The sequence below is a fragment of the Venturia canescens genome, chromosome 11 (genome assembly GCF_019457755.1).
Source record: "Venturia canescens isolate UGA chromosome 11, ASM1945775v1, whole genome shotgun sequence".
Taxonomy (NCBI): domain Eukaryota; kingdom Metazoa; phylum Arthropoda; class Insecta; order Hymenoptera; family Ichneumonidae; genus Venturia; species Venturia canescens.
The window spans coordinates 14735366-14751428 of NC_057431.1; the positions used below are offsets into that span (position 1 = coordinate 14735366).

At 39.3% G+C, this 16063-nt stretch overlaps 1 protein-coding gene across 4 annotated transcripts in view; it reads left to right on the forward strand.

The window, feature by feature from the left end:
- Positions 1-16063, forward strand: part of Uxs (UDP-xylose synthase) — a 58405-nt gene that overhangs the window by 22909 nt on the left and 19433 nt on the right. Inside the window, exon 5 of one of the 4 annotated variants that reach the window (XM_043431884.1) lies at positions 9851-10070. The exons of the other annotated variants lie outside the window; for them this stretch is intronic. Coding sequence (XP_043287819.1) covers positions 9851-9933 — 83 coding nt within the window. The 3' untranslated portion in view covers positions 9934-10070. Of the gene's footprint in view, positions 1-9850; positions 10071-16063 lie in introns of those variants that run through there. 4 annotated transcript variants of the gene reach the window in all.

The window sequence follows — 16063 nt, forward strand, 5'->3', positions numbered from 1 at the left end:
TACGCCATTAATCTAGATATTAGTATGCTATAATAGACATTTTCAAGGGAGGCCATTCGGCTTCATTTTGTTTTTTGTTTAAAAAGTTTCAACGACCCTTTTTATGGTTACTATGTCGCTTCAAAAACGTTCATTTTTTAGCTTCTTTTCATTTTGACCACGTTTTCAGATAACATTTTCCATCCCCAATTTTGTTAGGGAATCGTCAAAGGAAGAAGCTTCAGTTTCTTTTTTGTTTTAGGAAAAAAATAAAATGACTTCTTTTTACAGAATTATCAAATTTTTAGCAGTGAAGATAAATTTTGGAAATTGCCGTGTAGCATAGAAATAAAAAAACAAATGGAAACGCGATGACTCATGTAGAAAATCTCTGCCAGCACATTTGTTTCATAAATATACTTGCCTCCGAGTCGCTGCCGTGAATTTAGATTAGACTACATAAGATATTGCAAGAGTAAAAAAAAATTGCGTCTGCGATTGTTTTGGTTGCTGGAATTTTCTTATCATTTTTTCATTAAGTTTCTCAATTGCGGTTCCACAGGAATATAATTGCATTTATTGAAAACAGTGGGGTTTTTGGTAAAATTTTAAAAGAGAAAAAGTTTTACCTTTTTATTTTTATCTTATTAGAATTTTATCAGTTTTTGCAAATGTTTTCATCCAAAAACTTTAACTAATGAAAAAAAATCATTTGTATATTTGAATTTTTCATTGATAAATTTTTTCATTTACCTTTCACATTTTGGTCTCATAGGAAAAATCACCTTTGATACTCAGGACTTTTTTTAAAATCTGCAACATCCTTTCCACAAGTTGCTTGACAATAAAAAATTTTGAAAAAAATTTCAATCCATAAAAAAAAATGAGATCATTTTCTAACGTAGCCAAGTACAGTGAAAAATTACGATTCCGATGGGAATTCATCTACAGAATGATTCTGCAATTATTGAAAGATTATTATTTTGCTTTTATGTTAGCTCAGGATCATAACCGTATAACATTCAACACAATATATACAAAAAAATTTTTTAAAGAAAAACTGCACAAATTACGCAAACTTGGCGTGCATGGATTAGGGTGCATCGCGCACGCTAAAGTGAACTGTTTTCTGGTAGCACTGCAGTATTTCTTTTATTGGAACAGCGTTTTGTAGCTAACCTATTTTGGAGCAGTTTAATAAGAAAAAAACCCAAGTACATGGGGTCGGCTCCATAGTTTTCGATGTCTAGGTATATTTTTCTACAGTTTTCGATGTCGAGGTATATTCTTTACGATTTGCAATGTTTAGGTATATTTCTCTATGGTTTTTGATGTCGAGGTATGTTTCTTTACAGTTTTTCGACGTCTAGGTCGGTGGCTCCATAAGTAGTATATATATTTCCAATGTACAGTTTAGCTTTTTACATCTCCCTCTCCCTTCACATTCACATTTGCATTTACATCTATATTTCCTTCTCCTCTTTCCCTTTTACATTTTACGTTTTACGTTTTCACATTTTTCACTTTTTGACTGTTTCCATATTCCGTGTCTATACTTCCTCCCCTAACCCTTCCTCTGTCTCCTCAGCTTCGGTTATTTCTCCTTCCAACAGTCCAGGACTGATCTGCAATTTTCCTTCGCTCCCTCTCTAGCCACTTCGCATTCCCATACGTGACTTAGACTCTCCTCCATTCCACAATTCTTGCACCTCCAATTTTTATACCCCTTTTTCCCTACTTTTCCTATATTCTCGCACCGTAGTTTAGCCCACATCTCTTTTGTCCTGGCATTTTCATCTCCCTCCCAATATTCCTCACTCATGCCCTTTTTTTATCTCTCCGTAAAAACTGCAGAACGTTGATTGGTCCACCTTTACCCAGTCCATCTGCGTTTCTTGCTCAATTTTCTGCTCTATTATCTTTTGGAGTATTCGACTGAGTTCCTTTTCATTGCTTCCTTCATACAGAGCATTCAGCAACCTCCCATCTCCTACTTCTGCCGCAGCTACTTCCAATTCTTTCCCCCATTGTGATGCTCTTCCGTTCCGAATTCCCCTCAGTTCTTCCTTCAAGCATACTTTCGGCCACCTCCCTTCCTCCATTTTTGCTATCTCTTTTCTTCGCCTCTACCTCAATACTTCTCCTCCCAGCTTCTAATCTCCATATATACGCCAGTGTGTTTCTTGTAACCCCCAATGCCATTTTTACGACTCTTCCATGCATCCTTTTTATTTATTTTCTCCGCTTCCAACCCCATATTTCTATTCTATATAGTAGCCTCGCTTTTACCAACGAGTCCGTGAGGTACAGTCTCTTCCTAAGATTGGCAATTCTTGCGCTTTTTCTACAAGGTTCCTTATATGTCTGCTTGGCTTATTCCTCGAGCTGAACCAAAATCCCAAGTACTTGAATTCGTTTATCACTTCCAGCTTCGTTTCTAGATACTTCCATGTCTCACCCTTTCTCCTTCTTCTTCCATTCTGGAATACCATTATCTTTGTTTTTTTCCATCTTCGCCTTTCTCACGTACTTTTCCAGGGTCTCCAACATATCCTGAAGTTCCTCCGCTCTCTCTGCCACAATTGCGATATCGTCCGCATATTTGAGCGCAAATAATTTCGTTCCTCCCAATACGGTGCCTCCCTTATTTTTCCTCTCCTATTCATCGTCTATATCATCTAGAAAAATATTAAAGAGCGTTGGGCTGACTGGACACCCCTGTCTTACTCCATTTCCCGTCTCGAAGGCCTCTGATATTTCTTCCTCCGTTATGACCTGATTTATCGTCTTCCTGTAGATTGCCTTTGTCATTTTGTGCATCCTCTCCCTGATCCCTTTGTCCCATAGTTTTCTCAGCGATCGTTCTCTGTACACTTTGTCAAATGCTGCCCTAAAGTCTACGAAGGCCACATACAGTTTTCCTTCTTTGTTTTTCAATCTATTATTAATTATCCCATTTAACACAAATATGTGGTTCCTCGTACCTCTTCCCGCTCTGAATCCTGCCTGACTTTCCTTGATTGTTCCTTCTTTGTTAATCCACTTGTTCTGTATTCCTTTCCAGCGTTCCTCGAACTATTCTCTTTTCAAACCCTCGTATAGTTCTTTCAGCTTTTTTCTTTCCTCAGCTAGTTTTCCTCTGTTGATTTCGCTTCTGTCCTCTAGAAATTTCTTGAGGCACTGCCATATCAATGCCCTTTGCTCCTTGCACTCTTCGTTAAACCATCCTCTTTTCCCTCCTTTTTGTCCCCCTATCTTTTTTATCATTCCCATTTTTTCCGCTGCCTTCCATATCGCATTTTTCGATATGCTTCTTTTCGAAGTTTTCCCCCTCCCTCACGCCCCACCTTAACCTCTCTCTCTTTCTTCATTTCTCTTCCCCCGCATTTCTCTTTTGTTTCCCCTTCCCCCTCCTCTATTCTTAGGTTAAGATTGACTGGCAAGTGATCCGACTCAATGCGTACCTTTACCTCCACTCTCTTAATTATATCCTCGTCTTCTTATCACCATTAACTCCATTCTCTCACAAAAATTTAACAATCTTTTACCCTCTGCATTGATCGTTGAGTCTTCCGAAACCTGCTATAACTATAAGAAAGTTTATCGCAAACCATTGCATCATCTACTTAGATATCAGGAAATATAAAGTTGTTGACGTAGACATTGAAAAATATCAAGCCGTCGACCTACACATAAAAAACCATAGAAAAATTTACCTAAACATCGGAAACCATGGAGAAATATACCTAGATATCAGAAACTATGTTGTCGATCTGGATATCGCAAAACCATAGACGAATATACTTAGACATTAAAAACTATGGAGAAATATACTTGTACATCGGAAACTATGGGGGAATATACCAAACCATCGAAAACTGTTGAACTATCGACTTAAAAATTCTTGAAAAATTCGGCGGTGTCGACCTAGTATACATAAAATATACAGGGTGTCCCATTTTAATCTTACACCTGACTTGTCTCGAAAAATATTGCTCGGATCAAATATTGTGTGGAACAAAACTTTTAGGCGTTGAAGGGGGACGTTTGATAAAAATTGGTTTGTGGATCCAAAATTCAAAATGGCGGCGTTAGAATGGCCGACATGTTTTTTTCGAATGGAAACTGTGACGTGACATTTTGCCCTGCCACTCGTACGAATTGTGTCGACCAGTGGACCGGGTTGACGGCCCATTTTCCACGACTTTTCGACTCGTCTGGTGTTGGTCGGAGCCGGACTCATTATTGCGTAATTATTGTATTAAGTTCGAAAAACCGCCTACATTACCGATTTGAAAGATTTTAGTTAGTTTTAGCTACCTGTTACCTACGTGGCAGGAAGAGAGAGAATTTCGTTGTCTATTTTTGAGTTTAATCTGACGTTTATTTACAGAGAATTTCCTTGTCTATTTTTGGATTTAATCTGACGTTTATTTAAAGGAAAATTTCATTGTCGTTTTGGGATATTTGGTGTCGCCTCCGCGACTGGGTTTGCGAACCGTCTTTTATTGTGACGATGCTTTGCTGTTGTTCGACCCGACCTCGTTCGCGAGAAACACCCTCCCACACCGTCTTCGAGTTACGAGCATCATTCTCGACCAGTGGACGGCTGAGAGGACACGCTGGCATAGGCCATTCGTTGAACGCCGCCCGTGCCTCTCCCGCTGCAGTAACCGAGAGTTACACCGTCCGCTACACCGTAAATTCGGGTGCCACGGTCCGTGCGATACGGCGCCTCGTCACGTGGGATTCGGGGGAGTTTTCTGGAGCCAAGGTGCTGTTTTGCCTGGTGGTTTATGTCGTGGGCCCACCATGACTTCTAGACGTCCGAAGTCATGAGGGAGGCCTCCCCTTGGTCCTTCAGAGCTGCCCGCCGGATCCCGAAGAGGAAAGGCACTCGAATCGCGGCAATTAAGTCGGGAGGAATGTTTTAAACGGACGGGAGAGGTGAGAGCAACAGGGAGGCAAATTACCGACGTGGCGCTTCTTAATTTGAATTCCCGCGAAAGCGTGAACTACGAGCCTATGCTCTGGCTCACGCCTAGCGTGTGAGCGCTGCGGTTCGCGGGCCTAGTGGTGGGGATGGCGCCGAATATTAAGGACCACTCGTTCGCACAAGGAGTCTTGTTCCGATCACCTCACCGGCGAGTCAGAAATCCGAGTCTGCAGTCATCTAGGTCTCTTTTGTCTTTTCTTCGGGTGCGACGAGTGATCTCCTCGGTAAGCCCACTACTCTTTCTCCCCGGGTTCTTTGGTAGAATTGAGCGTATTGTTTCGGAATTTAGTTCCGGTTTTCTTTGAGTTTTGTTGCCTGGTGGCCTTTTCTTTGAGGGAGACCTGTGTGGCGAAGTAGCGAGCGAGATTGCGGCCGCTACTTCCCAATCTCCATTATTTTTCGTGTAGTTTATTGAGATGCTCAACTCTATCAAAGGATTCACTCTTAATCTGGTTCAATCCATTACTATCTGATTTCGAAGATGGTGTGAACGATTATTCGTTCGAGTTTTGATAAAGCGCGGAATATTACGCGCAGTAAAGTTTGAGTTCTCTTTTGTCTCTCTCTCCCTGCACATGTCGAGAGCCCTAGCGAGCGCGCTAGCCGCGCGATGTTTTCGTTGTGTCTCTCTCTTTCTCATTGTCGCGTTCGGGATGTACGGCGGTTAGTCAAGGCATTATTTTTCAGTATTTTTCTCTCGTTTCTTTTATATTGCGCCTTCTTTCGTACCGGTTATTGTATTATTTCTTGTCTCACGATCGACGTATTTTCTGTTACCTCTTTTGAAGTACTCTATGGTAAAATTGCGTTATTCTCCGTCGTCGATCATAATTTCGCCTATCTTTTGTCTTTCGCGTTGCGTCCGTGTATTGCCCAAAATCGCGGACTTCTATCTTTTGTGATTTCTGTCGCCGTGTGGTAGGTTAGCTCGCGGATGAATTATTGGGTAGTAAATTACCAGGTGTCGATTACCTTTTGCCTTTGCGCTACTTACGACACCCGCGTAATCTACCTGGAATTGTCTCACCGTGGTCACTTTGTTGCCTACCCTGCCTTAGTGACCAATGCGTTACAATTTCCGTCATAGCAGTTACCTATTACCTATTACCTATTGCCTGTAGTTACCTTGCGAACTCGGGTAGGTCGTTGGCGACGTTTAGTTACCTACTTGTAAACAGGGCCAACGCGATGGCGAATTAAAATACCGTTCATTTTGTTGTGGGCTATTTCTTTTGTGTTTCGTGACCGCTACTTTGCCCCAAGGATCCCCCCCTTTACCTTTTGTATCTCAGATGAGCTGAGTAGTCGGACCGTCCTCGGTCACTCGTTCCCCTCGTGCACTCTAGACTTTAATTTTGCGTTGCGTTACCATCACGAGAATTGACGAAAATCAAGTCGATTAATTCGACGGTACTTGGTACCTGGCGCCCAGTTCATTCTCGTAGCCGGAGAGTAGCGCGAGGCGAGGTGAGTGAGCCGAGAAGGGACAGATCGTACCTTCCCGGGAAAATCTTGTTACAAAACATAACTTTTTTTCTTCACCAAAAAATTTTTTAGCGCAAAACCAACAACTTTTGTTGGAAAAATTTTTTGATTAAGTTGATATTTTTTAAGTGAGAACATCATTTTCAACTATTTTAGAGGTATCCAGGATGGACCGCGAAGAGATCTTTAACGTACCAAGTGCAAGTGCGTTTGCGTGTGCGTCTGCATATGCGTGCATACGGGGAGGTGCATGTGTGTGTGTTTTTTATTTTCATTTTATTTTGCAACTTTTTTTAAAAAGAGGGGCATGCAATGCCTTTATGCCCGTAGGTACGAGCTCACAAGGATTAGGTCTCTGCGGTTCATCACTACCGCAGTATTTTCGGACTCCAAACCCTCCTTGTGAGTGTACTCTGATCCCTCCCTAGAGATGTTCAAAGATCCCTCCATTCATGTTTAAACATGCCTGAACTCTTCTCTCAAAACCATCAACTGTGCGTAGGAGAACATCTCTCGGGATCGCACGGCAGCCAGCTCTTATCCGCTCCTTCATGTTCTCTCGTGTTGTTGGAGCTTGACGGTAGACAGCGTCTTTTAAGTACCCCCACAAAAAGAAATCAGGAGACGTAAGATCTGGTGACCTTGGAGGCCAATTTACAGGACCGTCTCGACCAATCCACCGTTGACCAAATGTTGTATCCAGATGATTTCGAACAACATGAGCCCAGTGAGCGGGTGCACCGTCTTGCTGAAACCACATCTGTTGACGTGTTTCCAAATCCAGATCTTCTAGCAAAAGAGGCAGTTCATTTTGTAGAAAATCAAGGTAACGGACAGAGTTCACATTTCCCTCGAAAAAATGGGGACCTATTAATTGCCCGTTCACAATACCACACCATACGTTCAAACTCCATCGATGCTGGTGATCGATCTGTCTCAACCAATGTGGATTCTGATCAGACCAATACCGATAGTTCCATCGGTTCACTTGACCACGGTTGTTGAAAGTGGATTCATCACTGAACATAACGTATCGAAAAAAGTCCCTGGATCGCTCGATTTGTCTCAACGCCCACCGACAAAACGCCACCATTCGCAACGGATCTGGATTAGGAGTGTCTTGGTGGAATTGTAGTCAGTACGGGTGAAGTTTCGCACCTCTCAATACACGGTGCACTGTCGATTTGGGAAACCCCAGTCGTTCCGAGATCACTTTGGCACTCAAATGAGGATCAATTGCTATCATGGCTTAAGTCTCGCTTACGTGAACTTATCTTTAAGCGTAAGCCTCGCTTGCGTGTACTTATCTTTAAGCGTAAGCCTCGCTTACGATTAAAGGTAAGTTCACTTTGTAAGAGATTAAAGAAAACATCATTGATAGTACTGACGTAGTTTGACTTTGCGTAGTTCTCTTACTTTAGAGTTTTAAATCAGAGAAGAATTTTTTATTTCAGAAGTCATTGTGATCGCCCACGGATGAAAAATTGATTTAAACGTTTATCTTCTGACTCCGCAGCCATTAGCAAGAGACGAAATCGAAAATTTGTAAAGGTTCTGAATTCAGAGAAAAATTCTTGATTCTCGAAATTTTTAAAAGTTCTTATATTAGAGGAAAATTCTGAAAATTAGCAACAATGGCTGATTTCAGTCCCAACGAAATCGTTGATATGCTCCTTACATGCAAACGCACTTGCACTTGGTACGTTAAAGATCTCTTCGCGGTACATCCTGGATACCTCTAAAATAGTTGAAAATGATGTTCTCACTTAAAAAATATGAACTTAATCAAAAAATTTTTGCAACAAAAGTTGTTGGTTTTGCGCTGAAAAATTTTTTGGTGATGAAAAAAAGTTATGTTTCCATTCGAAAAAAACATGTCGGCCATTCTAACGCCGCCATTTTGAATTTTGGATCCACAAACCAATTTTTATCATACGTCCCCCTTCAACCCCTAAAAGTTTTGTTCCACACAATATTTGATCTGAGCAATATTTTCCGAGAAAAGTCAGGTGTAAGATTAAAATGGGACACCCTGTATATAGGTCATTCCATGTCAATTCAACGACGTTGTGACGGTGACCTTCTTTAATTTTTTCGTTTTTTAATATAATAATAAAAAGAAGTCTTCAGCTAGGTTTTTAGCTCGTTATCTCCACCCATTCCGGAGTTATCGATTTTTGCGTAAATAATGTATATCCCTGACTATAATTATCATAATGTCACTGAATACGGGTAATTTTTTTTTTACTTTTTAACGCTTTCCCTAAATGAAGATTAAAAAACCAAAAGATATTTTTTTTTAATGCTTTTTCGGCTTTTTTTAGCCAAAAAATGGTTTTTCGTTTAATGGGACACTCGATTATTTTCAAAAAAATTCACAAAATTCTACGTTAAAAAAAATTTTGAGCCATGTTGCAAGATGGGCTTCAAATAACTTCAAGTAAAAAAAATTTTTAAACTTTTTTTTTCTGTCAATTCGATTTGTTTTTTTTCGGAGATCACGTAATTCCTTGAATCAGTCTCAAAATACATAACTTTTCTCTTACATTTTACATCTTACTTGATTGACTATCATTACAAACTTTTTCTTTTATTTCTCATTATTCTGAATACTATGCATTTTTGTTTCCGTTGATCTAGAAAGGGTTATTACACTAATTGCGTTTTCACTATTCGGTGTGGCAAGATAAATTTATTGTGTGTTGGGTATGGGTTTAGCAATCATAAAACAATTCAACAATTTTTTTCTCAATTGATTCATACTCAGTTTTAATTTAACTTCAATTTTCGGTAAATTATTCGGTTCAGGAGCCCATTCATGAAACTTTTGTGTTGTGATTTACTAATCAAAACCGCATATTAAAGTTAAATTTCCTGCAAAAACTCAGTATAAATCAATGGAAAAAAATTGTTGAATCGTTTTTCGAGTGCTAGATCCATATCTTCTGCATAATTACCAAAAATTCGTTTTTTAATTTTTTTACTTATAGTTATTTGAAGCTATTGCATGAAGATCTGGTGTTGGTGGGGAAATAAATGACGCAATGCAGGTTGGCGTAAAAAGTGTAACAAGATGGTGCTTTATTTGATGTCTATGGTAAAATAACAATAAAGGAATGTCCCGACAATGAATGATAGGCCCGAAATATTAGCCCGGTGAGAAGGAACACGTGAGAAGTGACCCGATCGTCGTCGTCGAACACACGTTCGACGAGGCCGAAAGGATAGCCGACGCGTGCTCGCGCTTGCTCGAACGATAATCCCGAAATATATGGGTAATCCCGTGTTTATAGGTTCCGGAAAACGTATCAAATTGTAGCAGATAATGTCCCGAATGCGTTGAGCATAATATTTTTAAAAAGGAACCCGAAATGTGTGAAATGTTGCCAGAAGGAAAAAATGAAGAACACGGAGCACGTCAGCACGCTGTACGACCGGATCAAAGACTAATCAATCAATATGGAGAACGATGAAGACGCGCCGTGTTGTCTCACGTTTCCCGAATTCGTTAGCATCTCAGAAAAAAATTGCAGATGAAGTGACATGCAACATAGTTCTATAGTTCTAGATGAATATTAACAATAGTTCCGTCGAAATTACTATAAATATTGCGTTTTGAAAAACTTCGCAAAAAATGTTCCAGCATCTCAACGAATTTTGGAAGAGTGATCGATTAGAAGTTGAAACCCGCTGAGTTCTGTGTCCTATAAGAGATTTATCGATAGTTCTGTCGATTTAATGCAAAAAAATGGTTTTTTGAGACAATAAAACCGCTACCATAAAAAAAAGGAATTGTGACTATAATCAAATACCTCAGAGCTTCATACAAAATTTTGGATGATAAAAATTAGTTTGTGTAGCATTTCCAACTGACATGCCGGCTGGAACTCACCACAGGCCAAAAGAATATCATGGAAGTAAATATTGACGATGGATAAATAGTATATTACACACCTATAGGGCAGGAAAATAAGGAAAGTCTCAGATCACATGTAATTGTCGGCCGATGTAATGGTCTGAGGCTTTACTTTTTCCTGCTCGAGGTGTGTATACGATTTTTCTGTCCGACGCAGGCGGAATGCGGCAACTTTGGCCCGGAGGGCAGAAATTAGTATATTACGACCCTAGGCCCGAAAGTTGGATTTCCTGGCATGTGCGATATGAAGGCCGAGGTGAAGCCGAGGGGGTTGTATACTACTTTTCTTGATCCCGTAGCCGAAAGTACGTTCAATAATTATTAGCAATCGCGGGGGCGGGGGGGGGGGGGGGGGGGCGCCTGCCCGACTTTTGCAGGACCGAAGCGAAGCCGAGGTTTTGCTGGTCGGGGCAGGCATTAAAAGCATAAACAAAAAGTAAAAAAACACAAAAATATCACACAATAATACAACAATATTATTAGTACAAATAAATAATTCGTTGATAAATGTCTGATTTAAAGTCCCATGATAGTTAACAATTTCTATATATGAATATTTCCCGCTATACTTGACAATTTATATAAATATGTGCTTTCCTATGAACCTGGAATCTGGAAATATAACATTATTCCGGACGACCATATTCATTTTATTAGTCCGGTTACATTATTTTCTGTTTTTGCATCTGGACGAACAAATGTATGTTATTCGTCCGGGTTCATGGCAGTATAGCGCATAACATGAATGATGAAAGCTACCCTATACGCGCCCGCTTGAAGCAAATAATGATGCTTGGCAACGAATAAACAAAATCATGGCAACGAATACAGGCTTCACATTAGTATATCGAAATGTCTTTTTTTAAAAAAGGATCACCGGCCGCAAAAATATCGTCAAAGCGCACTGAAGTTAGCCGAGTCAACCGGCTACGAAAAGTGCTCTTCCCGGCCTGAAATGCGGCCAGAAAGTGCGTACTTTCGGCTGCGGGAGGAAGAAAAATTATTGAAATTTTTTGCCAAGAATCGGTATATTTCAGAATCATTAAACAAGTTGTATTGATTAGAACTCCATGGAATGACGTTGTTAGAGGCTCAGTCGTTGAAGAAAATCTTTACAGAAACTAGTGATAGTATGACAGCATCTCACGATCGCCGAGATTCTCTGTCGAAAATTATTGGGGAAAAAATTTAAAAAAATGTCAGGGGCCGCAACTCTGCAGAACTGCATTCATCGAAGTTTCAGATCAAGAGACGCGGTAGCGGCTCGACGCCAAGTATTAAAAGGAAAAACTGCAGCGCAAAAGAAAAGCCAGCGCGAGCCCTGCCGCTACTCTTATATACGCGAATATGCCGGTTTTATGACGTCACAGAATTTTCAAATGGCTCTCACAAATAAACCATTTCATAAAAGAACTTGAAAATTTGTGACGATTTTTTTTCGATTTTTCTCTTTCCATTGGTCTTTGTTGCAAGTAAATCCGTCCAGTAGATCCTGAGATATGTAACGTTAGTGATTTAAAATCCATCATTTCGGGATTTTCATTTTCTTAGAGACAGAGGGGCGTAAGTTACGCTTGTTTACATTTGGACTTACGTCCTTTGCACGATTTCTTACTTTTGTCACACTCTACGTCACGCACTACGCTGAACGCGGCTACCCCCTCTCCTTCTGCGTCGCCGAGCGAGAGAGACAGAGAATGGGCGCACAGCGGGGGCAATACCAGCTCCTGGTTTGCGCATAAAATATGTATATAATTATATAATATATATTTTATTTATTAATATTAATTAATAATAAAATATTATTATAATAAATATTTTATTATAATTAATATATAATATAATATATATATATTATATTATACAATATATAATATAAAATGATAATAATATAATAAAACAAAAAAATTGAATAATACGAATAACATTAAATAATAAATAATAAAAATAAAAAAATATAAAATTCTGGTCGACGCCGCTGGATATTTCGAAGATGTCTAGGGCGATAGATCATGGGTTTTGGAGGACTAGGTTTAGGTACATTCTATCGCGAATTTCGATTTCTAGGTGGACGACCCCATAGTTTTTTATGTCCAGATATATTCCTCCATGGTTTTCGCGATCGAGGTTGACGGCTCCACAGGTTTCGATGTCCAGGTATGTTTCTCCATGGTTTTCGTGGTCTCGGATAATTCCTCTATGGGTTTCGATGTCTAGGTATATTCCTGTATGGTTTCTGATGTGCAGGTGTATTTCTCCATAGTTTTTAATGTCCAGGTGTATTTCTCCATAGTTCTTGATGTCTAAGGTATATTTCTCCATGGTTTTCGTGGTCTAAGTTTGTCTCTTCATGGTTTTTGCGGTCGAGGTCGATGGTTCCACAGTTTTCGATGTCTAGGTATGTTTCTCCATGATTTTCGTGGTCTAGGATAATTTCTCCATGGGTTTTGATGTCTAGGTATATTCCTTCATGGTTTTCAATGTCTAGACGTGTTCCTTCATGGTTTTCGTGGTCTAGGTATATTCCTCCATGGTTTTCGATGTATGGATATGTTTCTCCATGGTTTTCGTGGTCTAGGTACATTGCTCCATGGTTTTCGTGGTCTAGGTAGATTCCTCCATGGTTTTCGTGGTTCAGGTATATTCCTCCAGAGTTTTCGATGTCTGGATATGTTTCTCCATGGTTTTCGTGGACTAGGTAGATTCCTCCATGGTTTTCGTGGTCTAGGTAGATTCCTCCATGGTTTTCGTGGTCTAGGTATGATTCTTCATGGCTTTCGCAGTCGAAGTCGACGGCTCCACAGTTTTCGATGTCCAGGTATGTTTCTCTCGGGTTTTCGTGGTCTAGGATAATTCCTCCATGGGTTTCGATGTCTAGGTATATTCCTCTATGGTTTTCAATGTCTAGGCATGTTTCTTCATGGTGTTCGTGGTCTAGGATAATTCCTCCATGGGTTTTGATGTCTAGGTATATTCCTTCATGGTTTTCGATGTCTGGATATGTTCCTACATGGTTTTCGTGGTCCAGGTATATTCCTCCATGGTTTTCGATGTATGGATATGTTTTTCTATGGTTTTCGTGGTCTACGTAGATTCTTCCATGGTTTTCGTGGTCTAGGTATGTGTCTTCATGGTTTTCGCAGTCGAGGCCGATGGCTCCACAGTTTTCAATGACCAAGTATGAAGGACCACGAAAACCATGTTCCTTCATGGTTTTCGTGGTCCAGGTATATTCCTCCATGTTTTTCGTTGTCCAGGTATATTCCTCCATGGTTTTCAATGTCTAGGCATGTTTCATCATGGTTTTCGTGGTTCAGGTATATTCCTCCATGTTTTTCGATGTCTGGGTATGTTTCTCCATGGTTTTCGTGGTCTAAGTTGATGGTTCCACAGTTTTCGATGGCTAGGTCTGAGTTTCCATAGTTTTTGTTCTCTAGGTATATTTCTTCATCATTTCCGTGATCTAGGTCGATGACTCCATACTTTTCGATGTCTAGATATGTGTTTACATATTTTTCAATGTCTAGGTATATTCCTCCATGGTTTTGGATGTCCAGGTATATTTCTTCATAGTTTTAAATGTCTACGTATGTTTCTTCATGGTTTTCGTGGTCCAGGTATATTCCGTCATGGCCTTTGACGCTAGGTCAACAATTCCATAGTTTTCGATGTTTGGTTATGGTTCTCCATGGTTTTCATGGTCTAGGTCGACGGTTCCATTGTTTTCGATGTCTACGTCGACAGCTCCATGGTTTTCGATGGCTAGGTATATTTCTCCATGGCTTTCGTCGTCCTGGTATGTTTTTTTCGAGGTCTAGATCAACGGCTCCGTAGTTTTCAATGTCCAGGTATGTTTTCCCATTGTTTTCGTGGACTAGGTTGACGACTTCATAGTTTTCACTATCCCGGTCGATAGCTCCATAGTTTCCGATGTTAAGGTGAATTTGTCCATGGTTCCCGATATGAAAGTCAATGGCTCCATAGTTTCCGATAGTGTGGTGAGTTTTTCTAAGCTTTTCGATATCTAGGTCGTCGGCTCTATAGTTTACGATGTCTAGTTTGGCGACTATACGGTTTTCGATGCCTAGGTGGATGACTTCGTATTTTTCAATATATATTCGACAATTTTATATTTCCCGATATTTAGGTAAACGGTGCAATGGTTTGCGATATATTTCCTCATAGTTATCGATATCTAGATCTGCGCTTTAATAGTTTGCATTGACGAGGCAGGTTCAGACGTTACAGAAAAAATATCACTGGACACCAATAACCATAAAGCTGTGGTCTTAGACATTGAATACCATGGAAACATCTCCTTGGACATTGCAAACCATTGACAGTATCCATGTCAACATGGAATCCATGAATGAAAAGAAGATAGTTTCAAAAATCATTTTTCCAAGTAAACAAGTGGAGCTTTTCAAAAAAAGGAATAGAAAATGAAAATATCATCCCATTGCATAGGAATTTCCCAATCTTTCATTGGAAAATTCGATTTGCTGAATGGATAATCAAAATCGTCACCATTATTGCTTGTAAAAGGTTTCAACTCACATGAACATAACCGCACAGTTTTCGTCCGTCTACATAGAATAATTGGCTGTGTCGATTGCTTTTGGCACATAGAGAAAAGCACTCAACTTGAAACAAATCATTTTAAAAATTTTCGTCGAAGACGAGGAATGTATTTTTTTTCTTAAGTAAATATTGTCACGCCTCTAAAAAATAAGCTAAATTAGAAAAAAAAATAATTGACAAAGTAAAAAAAGAACGCCAATTATTAAAAGGTCGCGACCGTAGTTTCCAATAATTTTCTATATTTGCATTATCAATAAAAAACTTCAAAATATAAAAAAAAATGAGATCGTTTTCTGAAGTTGACAAATATAGTGAATGAAATACGATTCCTATATAGTTGTCACGTCTCGCAAAAAGAAGTGAAATCAGTAAATATTAAAACTTCAAAAAGTAAAATAGGCACGCCAAGTATTAAAAGGTCGTGACCGTCGTTTTAAATGATTTTCTATATTCGCATTGTCAATAAATAAATTTTAAAAAATGTTTAACTGTGAAAAAATATGAGATCTATTGTAACATATACAGTGAATGAATTACGTTTCCTGTAGGAATTCTGAATTTTGGAAATAAAAAAAAATGAGATCATTTTCTAACGTAGCCAAGTACAGTGAATGAATTAAGGTTCTTGTGGAATTCATTCGTGTACACTTTTAGCCTTAATCCCTCACTTATTCAGAAAAATTGTCCAGCAAACGTCACAGAGCAACAAAGGTTTCTCGAATGATTCTGCAATTATTAAGAGATTATCATCTGTTTTTATGCTAGCTCGGGTTATAAACTTAAAACAGTTTACGCGTACAAGTGCATGCATTGTATCTATACGACGAACTGCACAAATTCATTTTCAACATTACACACAAGCTTGGCGTGCATGGTTTTCAATCGGAAGCTCGGCGAAGGAATGCCTCATCCGTCCATATATTTGAAGAAAACTTTATGATCCTCTCATGTAATTGTTTTTTAATTTGCCATCCCTTTTCCATCCAACTATTTTATTGAGTAGTTCGACGTGAGATCCCGCGCTGTGTATACACAAAGAAAAATATCTATTCTTGACTAGTTTGACTGATAAATTCATTACTCCAAATGTTTCGTATTCAACGCGT